The sequence below is a fragment of the Quercus robur genome, chromosome 2, assembly GCF_932294415.1.
Source record: "Quercus robur chromosome 2, dhQueRobu3.1, whole genome shotgun sequence".
Classification (NCBI taxonomy): domain Eukaryota; kingdom Viridiplantae; phylum Streptophyta; class Magnoliopsida; order Fagales; family Fagaceae; genus Quercus; species Quercus robur.
In genome coordinates, this window is record NC_065535.1 from 77,519,105 (window position 1) to 77,535,350 (window position 16,246).

Here is a 16,246-nt window from a genome sequence, read left to right on the forward strand (position 1 = left end):
ATCATTTATAGGCATCAATTGCTTCACAACTAGAATTGATTCAATTGAATGGACTTAACCTAAATGACCTTAAATCCTAATTGGATCAAGCTGTCAAAAGTTCCCAACCTCTGAGTCCTCCAGTAAAGGGACCCATTTCTATGCATGCTTTTTTCTCTCCTCCAAAAGTACCATCAAAGAAGAATCATTTTCAACACTAAACCTTCTTCATAATCCCTTATAATGGAAGTCTTCAAAGTACCAATCATGTTGAATGTACATGCACTAATAAAAACTAGTTAAGTTCTTGTAAATGTAAATTGTTGAGGAAGTTAATACAATCTAAGTTATTCTCTACGCTTTTGAGCCAGCTAGTCTAATTGGGATCCAACATGAGCTTGAACTTCATCTGGTTGATTCTCAGCTTGTATTCTTGCTCACTTGTCAACAGCTCCTCAGACAGCTTTGCTAATGATTCCTTGGATGCTTCTCTTCAAGAGTTTGCTTTCAATACATAGCTGTCCTCAGAAGCAGGGGATTGTGGAACACGGGAGCTAACTTTAGCTTCGTTCACATCCCATCAAGAACTATGTCCGTGCCCCGTATAAAGAGACTTGATGTGGTCTATCAGTACTTGGGCAACTGATCTTCTACTGATCACTCCTGTTGTTGGCTTCATGGTTTTTGATGCATCAAATGTTAGTGCCAAAAGCTTCAGAAAGCTCAATCTCATCTCAATAGGCAAGCCTATATTGAGAGTAAAGTACCCTATAGACATAAATTGTACTGCGAGAAAGCACCAGTGTGTAGCTTAAAGCCTGAGAGCAGGGAAAAATTCATGATGGGGGAATTCAAACTTTGGAGTTTAGCATTCTAGATGTATTCCTTACATGGTCACAACCAAAAAGTTCAATCCAAATCCTACAGCATGCAACATAAAAGGAAATAAATTTGGAAAAAAGCTCTATATGGATTCCTCTCAAGAATTCTAGTGACCAGCATTCAATGTTTATTCATTTAAGAATTCTACTTTTTCATTACCCTTACCTTTTATACGTGACACATACAACAGAGGCAGGAAAGTGTATGACAATTGACTTTTTTTATTCTACGAACTCTATAGCCATGAACACAAGGTTAAGCATTTGAAAAGGCCAGAAAATTCTATAGGAAACAACATGATAATTGGATATATATTCAAGTCAAAATCTAGATAGTAGAGTAAGATGTCTGGTTTTCCATTAGCATTACATTTTGCAACATTAAAAGCTCTCAAATTATAATAGTGCTATATGCTACACACACTAGGGAAATCATCTTTCCTCATTCTACAATCTCTATAGCCATGAATACCATTAAGAGTTGGCATTTGAAAAGGCCTGAAAGTTCTATAGAAAACATCATAATAGGATAGTGTCAACTCTCACTAAAATGCAGACCAGGTCCCCAACTTAGACAAAGAGCTGAACATTCCACATAGGGAATAAACAACCTACCACCAAAATCACAAACACTCCGATCATGATCAGAAAAGATGTGCAAATCTAAAAGTGAACTTTTGCAAGGGGCCAACATCTTTTTGTGTTTAGCCCAACCAACTTTCGAAAAGAACATTAAATATATTCTTATCCTATAGACATGACTGGTTTTAAAAATAGTTACTCTCTTTTAAGTAAACTATTTAGGGAACCTATTTTCTCAAAACTCACCTACCACATAAAAGAAATACTCTAGCTGAGCCCCAATGCACCACAAAAGGGGAAGAAAACATTTTACAATTACTGAAAGTCTTCTGGTATGAAGAGATTTCATTGAAATCTTATAAAATAAGCTAAAAGAGGAGAGCAAACAAATGATAAACCACAGCCAAAAACACCAATTAGATATGAACCAAGAAGGTTGCCAATAACAAAATTCATGCTCACTTCCACTCTTACTTGCAGTAGCTTCAAAATCACCTATCAACTAATCACCAGTCGTTCAAGCTGAAACGATAACAAAACCTAGAGCTAGCTAGCATTTTCAGATTATGAATCCTGAATTCCAGCCAACCCTTGGTGGTAGAGCTGCAAATTCATGTTTCAAAACTAAAGCTAGCATTTTCACAACTAGAGCTAGTTAAACTTCGTCCCAAAGATAATACCTCATAAATTAATCAAGAATAGATGTCTGCCAAGCTAATTGGGGATTCACAATAATATCACACCAAAGAAGATAGGGCAGCAATTGTACAAAGACATATTTCAACCTTTAACAATCCTTTTCATCTAATCTCCAATATATATACATATATATATATATATATATATATATAACATTGAACAGAGCTTGATTCTAGATACTATATAACTTTAGCACATAATAATTTAGAAGACAAGGAAACACTACTGAGAACGTACAAAAGGAAATCATAACATGGCTAATAACAATAAAAAGGAAATCATAAGAACAACTATTTAGTTAATGAACTCAAAAGGTATGCATTTCTTATTAACAGCCAAACAGCAATGCTAAACAACGATTGTTCTGGCTAAGCAGAGAATCCTAACCAAGGCATACAAACTGTAATTCAAATATCATCATCATGATAATCATCATCGACATCAAAACACAACAAGTAACAAAACGATTGAACAAACAAAAAAAGCTCAATTGAGAGCAGCAACACCAGAATTCTCACTCGTGCGAGCAAGTTTAGTCCACTCAGTATGAAACGAACCGGGCCTATCAATCCTCTCATAAGTATGCGCACCGAAAAGGTCCCTCTGCGCCTGCACCAAGTTTGCAGGCAGCCTTGCCCGCCTATACGTATCAAAATACGACAGACTAGCACACATCCCCGGCGTGCTAATCCCCGCTGACACTGCCAACCCAACAACCCTTCTCCACGCCGCCTGCCTCTGCACCATCTCCCTAGCAAACTCCGGGTCCACCACCAAACTCGCCAAATTCGGATTCCTCTTATAAGCCTTCTTAATCCTATCCAAAAACACAGCTCTTATAATACACCCACCTTTCCAAATCCTCGCTAATTCCCCCAAATTCAAGTCCCAACCTTTCTCCACGCTCTTTGCTCTCAACAAATTCATTCCTTGAGCGTAACTACAAATTTTCGAAGCGTATAAAGCTTGCCTCACATCATCAATCAGTCTCTTCTTATCAATTCCCTTCTTCACTCCTCCCAACTGCTCATCTTCTTTCAAACCCGCCTCCCTCAACGCCGCGGCGGCGCTCTCTCTCTCCTCCTTCAACCCACTCATATACCGACCATCCAACGACGCCGCAATCGTCGGCGCTGCTATCGAAAGCTCCGCCGCCTGCTGAACAGTCCATTTCCCAGTCCCTTTCATCCCCGTCTTATCCAACACCTTATCCACCAATTCGCCCTCGCCAAACTCATCCTTAACCCTAAAAATATCCGCCGTAATCTCCACCAAGAAGCTCTCCAACTCGCCGCGATTCCACTCGGCGAAAATATCGGCGAGCTCCGAATTCGACAACCCGCCGATATTCTTCAACACATCGTAGGCTTCGGAAATCAATTGCATGTCGCCGTATTCAATTCCGTTGTGTACCATTTTGACGAAGTTGCCGGAACCGCCTTCGCCGATGTAGGTCACGCAAGGACCGTCGTCGACCTGAGCCGCGACTCTCTGAAGAATATTCTGGACATTCGAATACGCTTGATAAGAACCTCCGGGCATCAACGAAGGACCGTATCGGGCACCTTCTTCGCCGCCCGATACGCCCATGCCGAGATACAGCAAGCCTTGCGTCGAGGCCTGTTCGATACGGCGCTCGGTGTTTAGGTACCATTCGTTGCCGCCGTCGATGATGGAATCGCCTGGCTCCATGAAAGAGGAGAGGGCGGCGATGGTTTGATCGACCGGGGAGCCGGCCTTGACGAGGATGATGATGGATCTGGGGCGCTGGATTGAGAGGACGAAGTCGCGAGGAGTGTAGTGTGGGGTGAGAGGGAGGCCGCCTTCGGTTTGGGCGCGGTGGTGGGTCTCGTCGACTTTGGAAGCGGTGCGGTTGTAGACGGAGATTGGGAAGCCTTTCTCGGCGATGTTTAGGGCTAGGTTTTGGCCCATCACGGCTAGCCCTGCTAGGCCTATGTGTGAGAGAGCTGGCGTCGCCATGGTTTCAATGAGCTGAGCTTTTTTGGATTAGAGAGAGAGAGAGAGAGATTGGAATTGGTGGGTAGGGTTGGTGAGTGTGAGAGAAAGAGAGGAATTTATGTTATATATTTGATGTGTTGGGAGTGACGGACTAGTCGAGGGAGTGTTTAAGTACGAAACTTGAATTGAAACGAGAAAATGAGTGATATGGACAGAGAGAGTTTAGAACACGCCTTGATAGAGCGGCTCATGGCGTGTGCGAAAGGACGTCGTCGATGATTCCTAAAGATTTTGATTTTTTATACCTCCATTTGTATTTGTTTTTTTTAATTTTTAAATTGTTTTTTTAATTTACATGTGTCTTGTACTACAAAAATTTTCAAAGTACAGGACTTTGTAATTGAATTAACACATTTTCATGTATTAAATGTTTGGAGATTAAGGGAGGAAATAATTCAAACGGTGGAGTTTCACTAAAATTAGTTAGCCATTGGAAGAGAGGTAACTTGACCCATATAGTGGCGGAGTCAAGAATTTATTTTTGGGAGGTCATATATAAATTTTTTTTTTTTGGTAATTGTATATGAAATGCAAAATAGTAATGTACAATTGTGTACTATTTTGAAAGAACGCTTATTGGAAGTTGACGCTTTAGCATTAGAACCTAAAAGTGTACTATTTTTTGAATTACCGTCTTCATTTTTTTTTTCCTTGAAGAATGCGTCAATAGTCCTAAACTTATCCATAAACCTAGATTTATCAAATTAAATTATCACTCATTAAATAAAATGACAGAGATTTAAAAAAATACTAATAGTCCAAAGATTGTTAAATAAAAGACAAACAATCATTCAAATGTCAATGCATAAAAAAATAAACAACAACTAAATACATGTTAATATAGTAGTATATACGGTATATTTTAATTAACTAATCAAGTACATTTATAATTTATAAAGCCATTCGGTATATAATATATTGATTATTATAATAATAAATAATATATTAAAAGGAATATATATATATATATAAACCAGTGAAAAGTAAAGTAAAAAAAATCAAAACAAAGCAAATGCAAAATACCTGGGCAAGAGTTAAAAATAAGGGGTCAGCCGGTCAACTAAGGGCATAGAGCACTGCATAGTCAGGGGATGAAGGCCCATGGCACAGAAGCTTCAATATTTCACTCTTTCTTGTCTAGTTTAGTCACATAGTACAGAACTTTTACTTTTAAACAAATTACAGCAGTAGTGGGAGTGAGGAAAAAGAAAGAATTGAAGAAGAAGAAGGAGGCAAACACCAAGTCGCCAACGGAGAGAGAGAGAGAGAGAGAGAGAGAGAGAGAGAGAGAGAGAGAGAGAGAGAGAGAGAGAGAGAGAGAGACCTGTGTGAGGCAAAATATTTTTGCAATTGTGGGGGGGATTTGGTGGTGCAGCACATCAACAAAGTTTTTGACTTTTCAATCTTTCTATTGTTGTGTACAAGGAAGCCCTAGATCATATGTTGGAATGAAAATTAGAATTTATTTACCTTTTATTTGTTGAGATAATTGTTAAAATGCTTATGTGTTCATTTTAAAGATGCTGAATGTTTAATTATTGTAATTTGTTGACATATGTATTTATGGACTATATTTTATTCAAATGAAAATTATGTTTATTTTCACTTTCTTATATATATATATGTGTGTGTGTGTGTGTGTGTGTGTGTATTATTAAGTATGGGGGTAGATGTGTTTTTGTAAACATGTTTTATCAAGTTTTTTGTTTAGTAAAACGTTTCGAAAAATTTTATGAAGTATTTTATAATTAATAGAAAACATTTTCAGGTCTAATCAACATAATAAACCAAATTGTAGAATGAAATAAACATAATAAAATGTGTAAAATTAATATTTTATAGCAAAACAAATAGGGTATTTAGGTTTTGATTTTGAGTTTTTGATCTTGTTTACTCCAAATTCACATCCAAACACTTTTTTTTTTCTTCATCAAAAGTTGTTCTCACCACTTTTGAAAAAAAAAATTTCTTCTTTTTTTTATTATTATTTGTTATTTTTTATAATGATTTTGAGTTTTTTTCTTCAAGATTTTGACTTTGCAACTTATATGTTTTGATTATTTTTTATTTATTTATTTTTTGTCAATAGTTATACAACACTATATATTTTAGATTTTCCTTATTTTTGTACTTATTTTTTCATCTTAAATTTTTAGATATGATTTTCATTTGTATGATAAAAATCCAATTAAGATGTGTTAAGCGGTTTATATATATATATATATATATATATATAATATTTGATAGGGATTTTAGGTAGAAATTATTTAGAATTGATCAAATTTTAACATATTATTAATAAATATTAAAATATCATTTGTTTAAATGTAGAGAAGACATAAAAATCAATAATTTAATTTTCTTTACAAAAAGTCGAGTGGGGATCTGTATTAACAACCCAAGAGAGCTGGACAATACCATCATGCTATAAAAGTGGCGTGAGGGAATGTGAATCAAGAGTAGAATTTTTAGTTTAACTCTGCAATTGATTGAATTTTACCAAATTATTATAATTTAATTAAATATTAAAATATTATTTTCTCTAAATGTAGAGAAGACATCTTAATCAAGATTTTTTTTTTCTTAACTTATTAAAAAAATAATAAAAAGATTCAATTGTGAAAGAAAAAGTAGATTAAGGCAGTGTTTGGATTCACGTTTTGCAACCACGTTTTGCGTTTACGTTTGGAAAATGCTGGGACCCACGCGTTGTGCTGAGGAAACGCAGACTGAGGAAACGCAAACTGAAAAGAGATGAAAACGCAATACGCTACGCACCGTTTCATTAATCCAAACATGTGTTTAGTACTGTTCATGGACACCAACACCAGGCTCTTGTGCATTTCATTAACCTCATGGAGCTGAAACAATCTCAATAGATACGCACCGTTTTATTAATAAACCTCCAAGCTCTTGCGCGTACTATTCATGGCGTGTGCTATGTGTTGTGTTAAACGGTGCGCGACGACTCTGATGAATGGTGCGTGTTGAAGCACTATTCATGGACACCAAGCCTCTCCCTCACTTGCTCAACAACCAAACAAACAATCACCACCACGCCACCACTACCCTCTGCCGACCAAACCAACCGGAACTAGAAACCCAAAATTAAAAAAAAACAAAACAAAACAAAACAAAACCCATCAAATACCCACCAAAGACCCAGTAAACCCATAGCAAAAACAACCAAACAACCCACTACCCACCACGCCACCACCATGCCACCACCACAGCCCACCACGCCAACCCAACCAACCAATCCAAATCCAACCCATCCAAACCCAAAAGACAAAAATTAATAGCAAAAAATCAAACAAACCCATTGGAATCCGTCGTGCCCACGCCGATCTCGCCACGCTATGACCACTTCATTTTCTTCCACGCCGATCTCCGCCACGCCGTGACCACTTCGATCTCCGCCACGCTGAGACTACACCGACTCCACCATGCCATGACCACTCCGAATCCAACCCAACTCTGGTGGTGAGCTTGAACGAGAGAGAGATGTGAGCAAGGGAGTGAGAAGTGAAGTAACAGAGAATCAAAGAAAAAAATAAAGGAAAGGAAGAAGGGAACTCTCTGAAGGCACAAGGGTACGGTGAGGAGTGAATAGAAGAAGGGGAAAAAAAAGAGCTGAACTTTGGTATTTATTTGCTACAGTAATTTCAGCTCTGCTACAATATCCTTATAAAAAAATATCATCCACGTTTTTTCACTTATTTGCTACAGTGTTTTCAGTAATAAGTTTTCAGTTTCAGCAAAATAAGTTCTATCCAAACAGACCCTAAGAAGGTTAACATAAATAGAAGTAAAAATCATTTTGTGGGGGCTTCAAAAACACCCAAAAAGGGAATAGCGACAGATGTTCTTGATCTACACAACTAATTTCTAAAAAATGGAAGAAAAAAATTTCACAATGGGAAGATCAGACAGTAAATTTAAAGGTAGAAATCAGCTAATTCAAACTTTCATATATGGGGGAACCACGTACCCGAGGTACATGAGAAGGATTCAAAGGTAAAAATACAGAAGAAAAACTCTCTAACTCTCTCTCCTATTGTTGTCTAGACTTTCTCTCTCTAATAATCTCAACCCCTCTTTGTTGCCTTCCTCCTTCTTTTATAGCCACTTTCTCTCTTCCTCCAGTTGTTTAGACTCCAGCTGGATTTGGAGGATACTTGTCCTATCAACCTTCTGCTCTGCTATTTCTTGATCATGAAAGAGAAATTTTGAGGGTGCTTCCACTATCCAAGTCAATCATTCAGCATTTAATACGATTGATATTAGGTGAGGGAACTTATTAATGCGGAGGTGATTGCTTCATTAGGTTCTGTGTTTTCTTTATCGTGTCCCTTGGGGTGAACTTAGAAGATGGGCGGTTCCAATCGAGGAAGGGATGTGTCATCCGAGGCTCCTTTGTCACCAAGGGGCGAAGGTTTAAGAGGTCACCTCAATTATGAACCTTGGGAAAGGCCGTTATCCTAGATTTCCATGGTTGTAAGTACGACGGGCTTCTTATTGTTTAGAAGATCATTTCATTTATGGTCATACCTTGGGCCGGGTCCATTCTTCGGATTGAACTCTCGAGCCTTACCCCTGGGGCCAAATTTTGGTCCCCCCCCCCCCCCCCCACACACACACACTCATTTTTAAGGGAAAATAATAAGAAAAATGTCTAAAAAATTGAAATTGTAAGGACACGGTTCGTAACGACCCGTAACAGTGTTGGGTTCGTACGTAAAAAGGGCCAAATAATATCATTTATAGAGCGTGGGTTTGAAAGGATAGGCCTTGGTCACCAAACGGTGGGTTTTTCGTGGTGTTCATACATGGTTAAGTCGTTTTCGCCCTAGGAGTCTTTCTCCTGGAGGCGGGCTGGGAGGCTCTGGTTTTTGGCCATTTTTCCCAGCCTCTTCTTTGGATTCCTCTCTTTTCCTTTTATACTCACATGTGTTCCTTATCCTTCGTCCACGTGTAGGATCGATTTTTCCCAAACTGATACTTGTCCCATCAGCCCATACTCAGAGTGGTTGGGGGTGGTTGTAAAAGCTGAAGAGTATGGCTCTGTCAGGTGCAGAGTATTGAATGGCAGTAAGGGCAACTTTCCCTGGTCGTTTATACTTTCCAGCGTTATCCTTCTCTATTGACCTATATATTTTAGATTTTCTTCCAAGCTGGTCCTATACCGTTTTTACCCTTCCTTCTGGTGAGACCTCGGACATGCCGAGGACTGAATCGTCCTCGGCGGTATCCCAAGGCTATTTTGTACTTGTATTACAGAGCCTGGGCCATAACTTTCCTCAGCTTGGGCCTTTGGGCCCCAACGAATAAATGGGCCTGGCCCACAAATTATTGGGCCCCACAATAGCCCCTCAAAACCCTGCTGTCCGACTTCTTGGTTGGAGAGGAGGGTTTTGGTAATACCAAGCCTTTATTACGGCTCATTTAACTCAGCCTTTCATTAATGTTGGCGTTTCTTCATTTGCCCAGGAAACGTACCGGTCTATGAGACATTCCTCTGAATTCATTCACAATGTGTTCCTGCCGTTTGGTTATCCAAAACGTGCCTTTAATGATTTCCCCTTACGAGACCATTTGAATTCGACGGTTATTGATGGTGTGGGAAAGTGGAACGGGTATGTTCTTGTTTACAGATTTTCTTGGAAATTTGAACAGATTAAATACCTTCCGTTTCGCCCTTCATATAAGAAGAAAAAGCGAGAGGTTATCTCTCCTGTACAGAGACCCAATTAATCCTTCTGAAATTTGAAACCCTTAGCCCCCTCCAGAGTTTACTTTATCCGCTAGTTTACACTTTAAATTGTAATACGTTCGAGATAGGAGTAAGTAATGAAGGATCCATACCCTTCCCAAGAATACCATGTTCTTGTGAAGCTAAAAATGGCTCGGTCAGGGCAGGGATGACAGAGACTCAAGATACCTCTTCTTCTCCTTTCAGCCAAAATCCAAAGCAGGGGTTCGTCGCGTCAAACTTTTGGCGCGACTGAGCTGGGGTTACCCATTATCAGTACCAGCCGCTCTCTCATGAGCATATCTAACATGGCACCAGCGTGTTAGGAGTCAGGACTGACGCAGGGACCAAGTATCCCTGCTTCTTCCTTTCTTCCTTCACTGGTGCCTCCTTTTGCCTCTCTTTCTTCTTCTTTCCACCACCAGATCCATCCTGGTGCTTTTCCTTCTTCCTCTTCTTCTCCTCCTTCTTTCTCTTCTTCTCCTCATTCTTTCTCTAAAGAAGGTCCTCCTCTCAATATGAGCGCTACTGGGGCAAAGTTTGGAAGGACTTCGGAGACGAGTTTAAAAAGATATCTGACTGTTTATTTGTCTTATTGTTGTTGTTGTTGTTGTTGTTGTTTTTTTTTTTTTTTTTTTTTTTTTTTTTTGTTTTTGTAATCCACCTTCTGCATAGGCTTGTTTAAGCCCTTCTTTGTACGTTGTAATACCTCTTCATATTAATAAAAAGTCGTTATTGCTTTATTTCACATGTTCTATCTCTTTACTTCTGAAATGGTTACGTCATGAATAGACATACTATCTTGTGAATTCTTTTTTATTTTTACACTTTGACCGATATCTAAGACCGAAATCCTAGTTAATAAAAAGATCTTACTCTGTGTTTTTATGAAAACTATCCGACTTAATAATACTGAATCGAACAAATGATACTTAAGGCTGAAACCCATATTAAGAAGAAAAAGATAGGATATTATGATGAACTTATTGGGGCGGTCTGGCACAATACCGCCGACTTGAGAGCACAATACTTAGGGCCGAAATCCCTTATCAAGGAAAAATGCACTATTATGAACTTACGAGTGTTGTTCGGCACAATAATACCGACTTGAACAAATGACACTTAGGGTCAAAACTCTTGCTAAGGAAAAGATATTATCATGAATTTAATAGAGTTGTTTGGCACAATAACGCCGACCTGAGAAAACAACACTTACCCCAAAATAGCCAAGATGACAACTGAATGCTCGGTGCGGTGTAGGAGGTAATCATCCGAAGAAATATAGCCCAAAAATGAACAGCCACTCCAGGTTGCAGAGTAATAGGGTGCTTCACCATCTTCCTAACAACTTTCATAACTTTAACCTTTTTTCTGGTATTTGAGCCGAGGATTGAGCAACTTAGAATTTTTATTAAGTAGCCACCCTTTCCATAGGTTTGAGTCCGAGGACCATGCAATACCTTGGTTCTGTCCAAAACTCAATTTTCTCATCCAAGTAGTTGGTTTCCCCATAAGTTTGAGTCCGAGGATCATGCAATACCTTGGTTCTGTCCAAAACTCAGTTTTCTCATCCAAGTAGTTGGTTTCCTCATAGGTTTGAGTCCGAGGACCATGCAATACCTTGGTTCTGTCCAAAACTCAGTTTTCTCATCCAAGTAGTTGGTTTCCCCATAGGTTTGAGTCCGAGAACCATGCAATACCTTGGTTCTGTTCAAAATTCAGTTTTCTCATCCAAGCTCATCCAAGTAGTTGGTTTCCCCATAGGTTTGAGTCCGAGGACCATGCAATACCTTGGTTCTGTCCAAAACTCAGTTTTCTCATCTAAGTAGTTGGTTTCCCCATAGATTTGAGTCCGAGGACCATACAATACCTTGGTTCTATCCAAAACTCAGTTTTCTTATCTAAGTAGTTGGTTTCCCCAAAGGTTTGAGTCCGAGGACCATGCAATACCTTGGTTCTGTCCAAAACTCAGTTTTCTCATCCAAGTAGTTGGTTTCCCCATAGGTTTGAGTCCGAGGACCATGCAATACCTTGGTTCTGTCCAAAACTCAGTTTTCTCATCTAAGTAGTTGGTTTCTCCATAGGTTTGAGTCCGAGGACCATGCAATACCTTGGTTCTGTCAAAAACTCAGTTTTCTCATCTAAGTAGTTGGTTTCCCCAAAGGTTTGAGTCCGAGGACCATGCAATACCTTGGTTCTGTCCAAAACTCAGTTTTCTCATCTAAGTAGTTGGTTTCCCCAAAGGTTTGAGTTCGAGGATCATGCAATACCTTGGTTCTGTCCAAAACTCAGTTTTCTCATCCAAGTAGTTGGTTTCCCCATAGGTTTGAGTCCGAGGACCATGCAATACCTTGGTTCTGTCCAAAACTCAGTTTTCTCATATAAGTAGTTGGTTTCCCCATAGGTTTGAGTCCGAGGACCATGCAATACCTTGGTTATGTCCAAAACTCAGTTTTCTCATCTAAGTAGTTGGTTTCCCTATAGGTTTGAGTCCGAGGACCATGCAATACCTTGGTTCTGTCAAAAACTTAGTTTTCTCATCTAAGTAGTTGGTTTCCCCATAGGTTTGGTTCTGTCCAAAACTCAGTTTTCTCATCTAAGTAGTTGGTTTTCCCATAGGTTTGAGTCCGAGGACCATGCAATACCTTGGTTCTGTCCAAAACTCAGTTTTCTCATCTAAGTAGTTGGTTTCCCCATAGGTTTGAGTCTGAGGACCATGCAATACCTTGGTTCTGTCCAAAACTCAGTTTTCTCATCTAAGTAGTTGGTTTCCCCATAGGTTTGAGTCCGAGGACCATGCAATACCTTGGTTCTGTCCAAAACTCAGTTTTCTCATCCAAGTAGTTGGTTTCCCCATAGGTTTGGTTTTGTCTAAAACTCAGTTTTCTCATCTAAGTAGTTGGTTTCCCCATAGGTTTGAGTCCGATGACCATGTAATACCTTGGTTCTGTCCAAAACTCAGTTTTCTGGGGGAAATAACCCCTCAGCTATGGCCTGGGACCTTGGTTTTAGGGGAATTAGCTTCTCGGCCCAGCCCCTGGAACCATCCATGCGGCTGACACTACGAAGCGTTGCCCCTAGTAAAGAAACATAGCCCCTAGTGGAACTTTACGCTAGAACACTACAACTGGCTGTTAGACATGACAAGGGAACTGTCTCGACCTACCGTCCATGCCAACACACAAGCCTTCCCCACAGACGGCGCCAATTGTAAGGACACGGTTCGTAATGACCCGTAACAGTATTGGGTTCGTACGTAAAAAGGCCCAAACAATATCATTTATAGAGCGTGGGTTTGAAAGGCTAGGCCTTGGTCACCAAACGGTGGGTTTTTCGTGGTGTTCATACATGGCTAAGTCGTTTTTGCCCTAGGAGTCTTTCTCCTGGAGGCGGGCTGGGAGGCTCTGGTTTTTGGCCATTTTTCCCAGCCTCTTCTCTGGATTCCTCTCTTTTCCTTTTATACTCACATGTGTTCTTTATCCTTCGTCCACGTGTAGGATCGACTTTTGCCAGACTGATACTTGTCCCATCAGCCCATACCCAGAGTGGTTGGGAGTGGTTGTAAAAGCTGAAGAGTATGGCTCTGTCAGATGCAGAGTATTGAATGGCAGTAAGGGCAGCTTTCCCTGGTCGTTTATACTTTCCAACGTTATCCTTCTCTATTGACCTAGATATTTTAGATTTTCTTCCAAGCTGGTCCTATACCGTTTTTGCCCTTCCTTTCGGTGAGACCTCGGACATGCCGAGGACTGAATCATCCTCGGCGGTATCCCAAGGCTATTTTGTACTTGTATTACAGAGCCTGGGCCATAACTTTCCTCGGCTTGGGCCTTTGGGCCCCAACGAATAAATGGGCCTGGCCCACAAATTATTGGGCCCCACAGAAATGAAAATAAATTTAAACCATTTTCAAATTTCTTAATTTTCTTCATAATAAATATTATACCAGTTGGAATTAATTGTAAAATTTTTTTTTAGAAGAATTAATTGTATATATATCATGGAAAATATTATATTCATTGATTTCATGACTTAAGTATTCGTTTGGATATGAATGAAACTCCCAGCATTTGCGTCTGCGTTTCCTTTTTTTTTTTTTTTTTTTTTTTTTTTGAGAAGTGTATTTTTGTGGCTTTATGTCACACTAGTAGGTCCCATGCACTGTTCACGAGACCCACAAATCTCTTTTTCCAGAATAAGTCTTGTGCCAGATAAAGTGATACAACAAATATCACAACTCGCCCGTGTGGTGAGTTGTGATTGGTAGAAGGGTGGTGGTGGATCCATATGGGGATACCTCTCCACCAACTACAACTCGCCATATGAGCGAGTTGTGGCATTTGTTGTGCTATTTTATGTGGCACTAGTAGAACTCATTTTCCTAGTAACTTTTTCATTAACAATGGGTCCCACAGCACTATTCATATACTTAAAAATTATTTTGTTACAGTATTTTTAGTTTCAGCAAAATAAGCGGTATCCAAACACACTAATATAATTTTTTTCTTTTTTCAAAAGACTAAAATGGCAAACTATTTACTACTAGATACTGGATAGAACTATATAGATAAGTGAATTGATTAGGTTGATTAAAAAACCCATATGGTTTTGAAGAATCCATTTGGATTGAATATGTTAAAAAATAATCCACTAGGTCTGATTGAGTTTGACTAGATCATAGGTTTTGAGCCATCACGACTAATCGTGATCTTAGATCATAAAGCCCAATTATGGAAATTTTAATGTCATCTTCAAATTTGAGAAATGTCAATGTCATCTATAATGATAGTTCACTCTATAGAATCCACCAGACGAAACAAAGCGCCGATAAGAGTTGTCCTTCCACTACCGGTCCAGCCAACAATTCCAATTTTGTGCCTTCCTTCAAATATACAACTTATCCCTAGAAGCCAATATCTAACTCGTTTCATGCAGACATTGTAAACACAAAAACAACAATAACAAACATACAAATTAAAAGGTTGGACTCAGTGAAAAAACTCCCAACTTTTTTAGTGTTTGAAAAATGTCATGGTAGATATCATTCCTCCGATATATTGAAGAGGCTAATTTTCAAACTCGAACCTGCAACCAGTTACTTTTGGTGGAATGCATTTACCTTCAAACTAAGGCTCGACAATTCTATGATAGTCCCCAAACCTTGAGGTTGGCAATGAATTATTAAAAGACAAACAACAACTGATGAATATGTTCAATCAATGTGTGTTGGATGATATGAAGCCTCATCCCCAATTGTTGATTGTAGAATGCAATTTGAAAAAAAAAAAAAAAAATTGTCCAACATTGTAAACACATTTTTATTATTCTAGAAGTTGTGAATAGAAAAAGTAGTAAGTTTTTTTGGGTGTTACATTTACCTTCAAATCACATATCGTCACCTAACCAATAACATGCCAACTGTGTTCGGGTGAGTAACCATCTATAACTTCTTCAGTTTCACTAGGAATATGCATGTGCTATTCTAGCCTTTCTACAGAAACAATTAAATTTTCTAGCAAGCAATTAAAATATATAACCAATATATTTTGTTTCTCATACTTTTGATGCAGGATTTATTGGAATTGGTTATAAAATTATCCCAGAAACGGAAAAGACTAACAAGTGCTTAAGTACTAGTTATATTAAACTAAAAAAAAAAAATTGCAAGACATTGATTGAGATCATGAAAATAAGTTATCAAGAACATGAACCATGAGCTATAGCAATGGATGGAGCGTTTAGATATAATTTGATTAATTTCTTCTTATTTGTCACCCACTCCTATATATCTTGTCTGTAATTTTCCTGAGATTTCATCTAGGGTGGCCTGTGGAATTTAACAGAACCTAATATTTCCTGAAAATTTATTTCTTACATCTGATGCTGAAATTTTAATTTTTATTCCCATAAATCCATCACATTTTGAGAAGGAGAAAATTCAAGGGCAAGCAAATCACCTGGATATCACACATTGCATAATGGCTGACAGAATTATCTTGTTTTCTCAACTTTCAGATTATTGCTCCTTTTTGCTGCACTGGGCTCAAAAATCTTCATCATCTAAAAACAATTGATGATCATAACACTCAGATAAGTAGGTACCATGGGAGCAATGAAATTAAAAAAAAAAAAAAAAAGGTAAACTAGATATTTGGTCCCTATTTTTTACACCATATTTTAATTTGGTCCTTAACCTTTTAATTGTATTAATTTGGTCCCTAACCTTTTGGTATCGTGTCAATTCAGTTCATGTCATTATATCTTGGATGAAAATTGATGACATGACAACAATTGCTTTTGAAACTCTTATCTGGCCGAGTATCCTTCACAAAGG

The 16,246-nt window shown here is 38.6% G+C and overlaps 1 protein-coding gene across 2 annotated transcripts; it reads right to left on the reverse strand.

Moving 5' to 3' along the window:
- Positions 1-2,434: 2,434 nt before the first annotated feature.
- Positions 2,435-4,357, reverse strand: LOC126715123 (6-phosphogluconate dehydrogenase, decarboxylating 3, chloroplastic). 2 transcript variants are annotated; one of them, XM_050415565.1, is made up of 2 exons: positions 3,501-4,357; positions 2,435-3,455 (listed from the first exon to the last, which is right to left on the reverse strand). In XM_050415565.1, exons 1-2 carry the CDS (start codon positions 4,119-4,121, stop codon positions 2,628-2,630), a joined length of 1,449 nt encoding a protein of 482 aa, XP_050271522.1. In that variant the 5' UTR covers positions 4,122-4,357; the 3' UTR covers positions 2,435-2,627. The 2 variants fall into 2 exon arrangements, with proteins under 2 accessions (XP_050271522.1, XP_050271521.1); XM_050415564.1 differs by having other exon boundaries at positions 2,435-4,355.
- Positions 4,358-16,246: the final 11,889 nt, after the last annotated feature.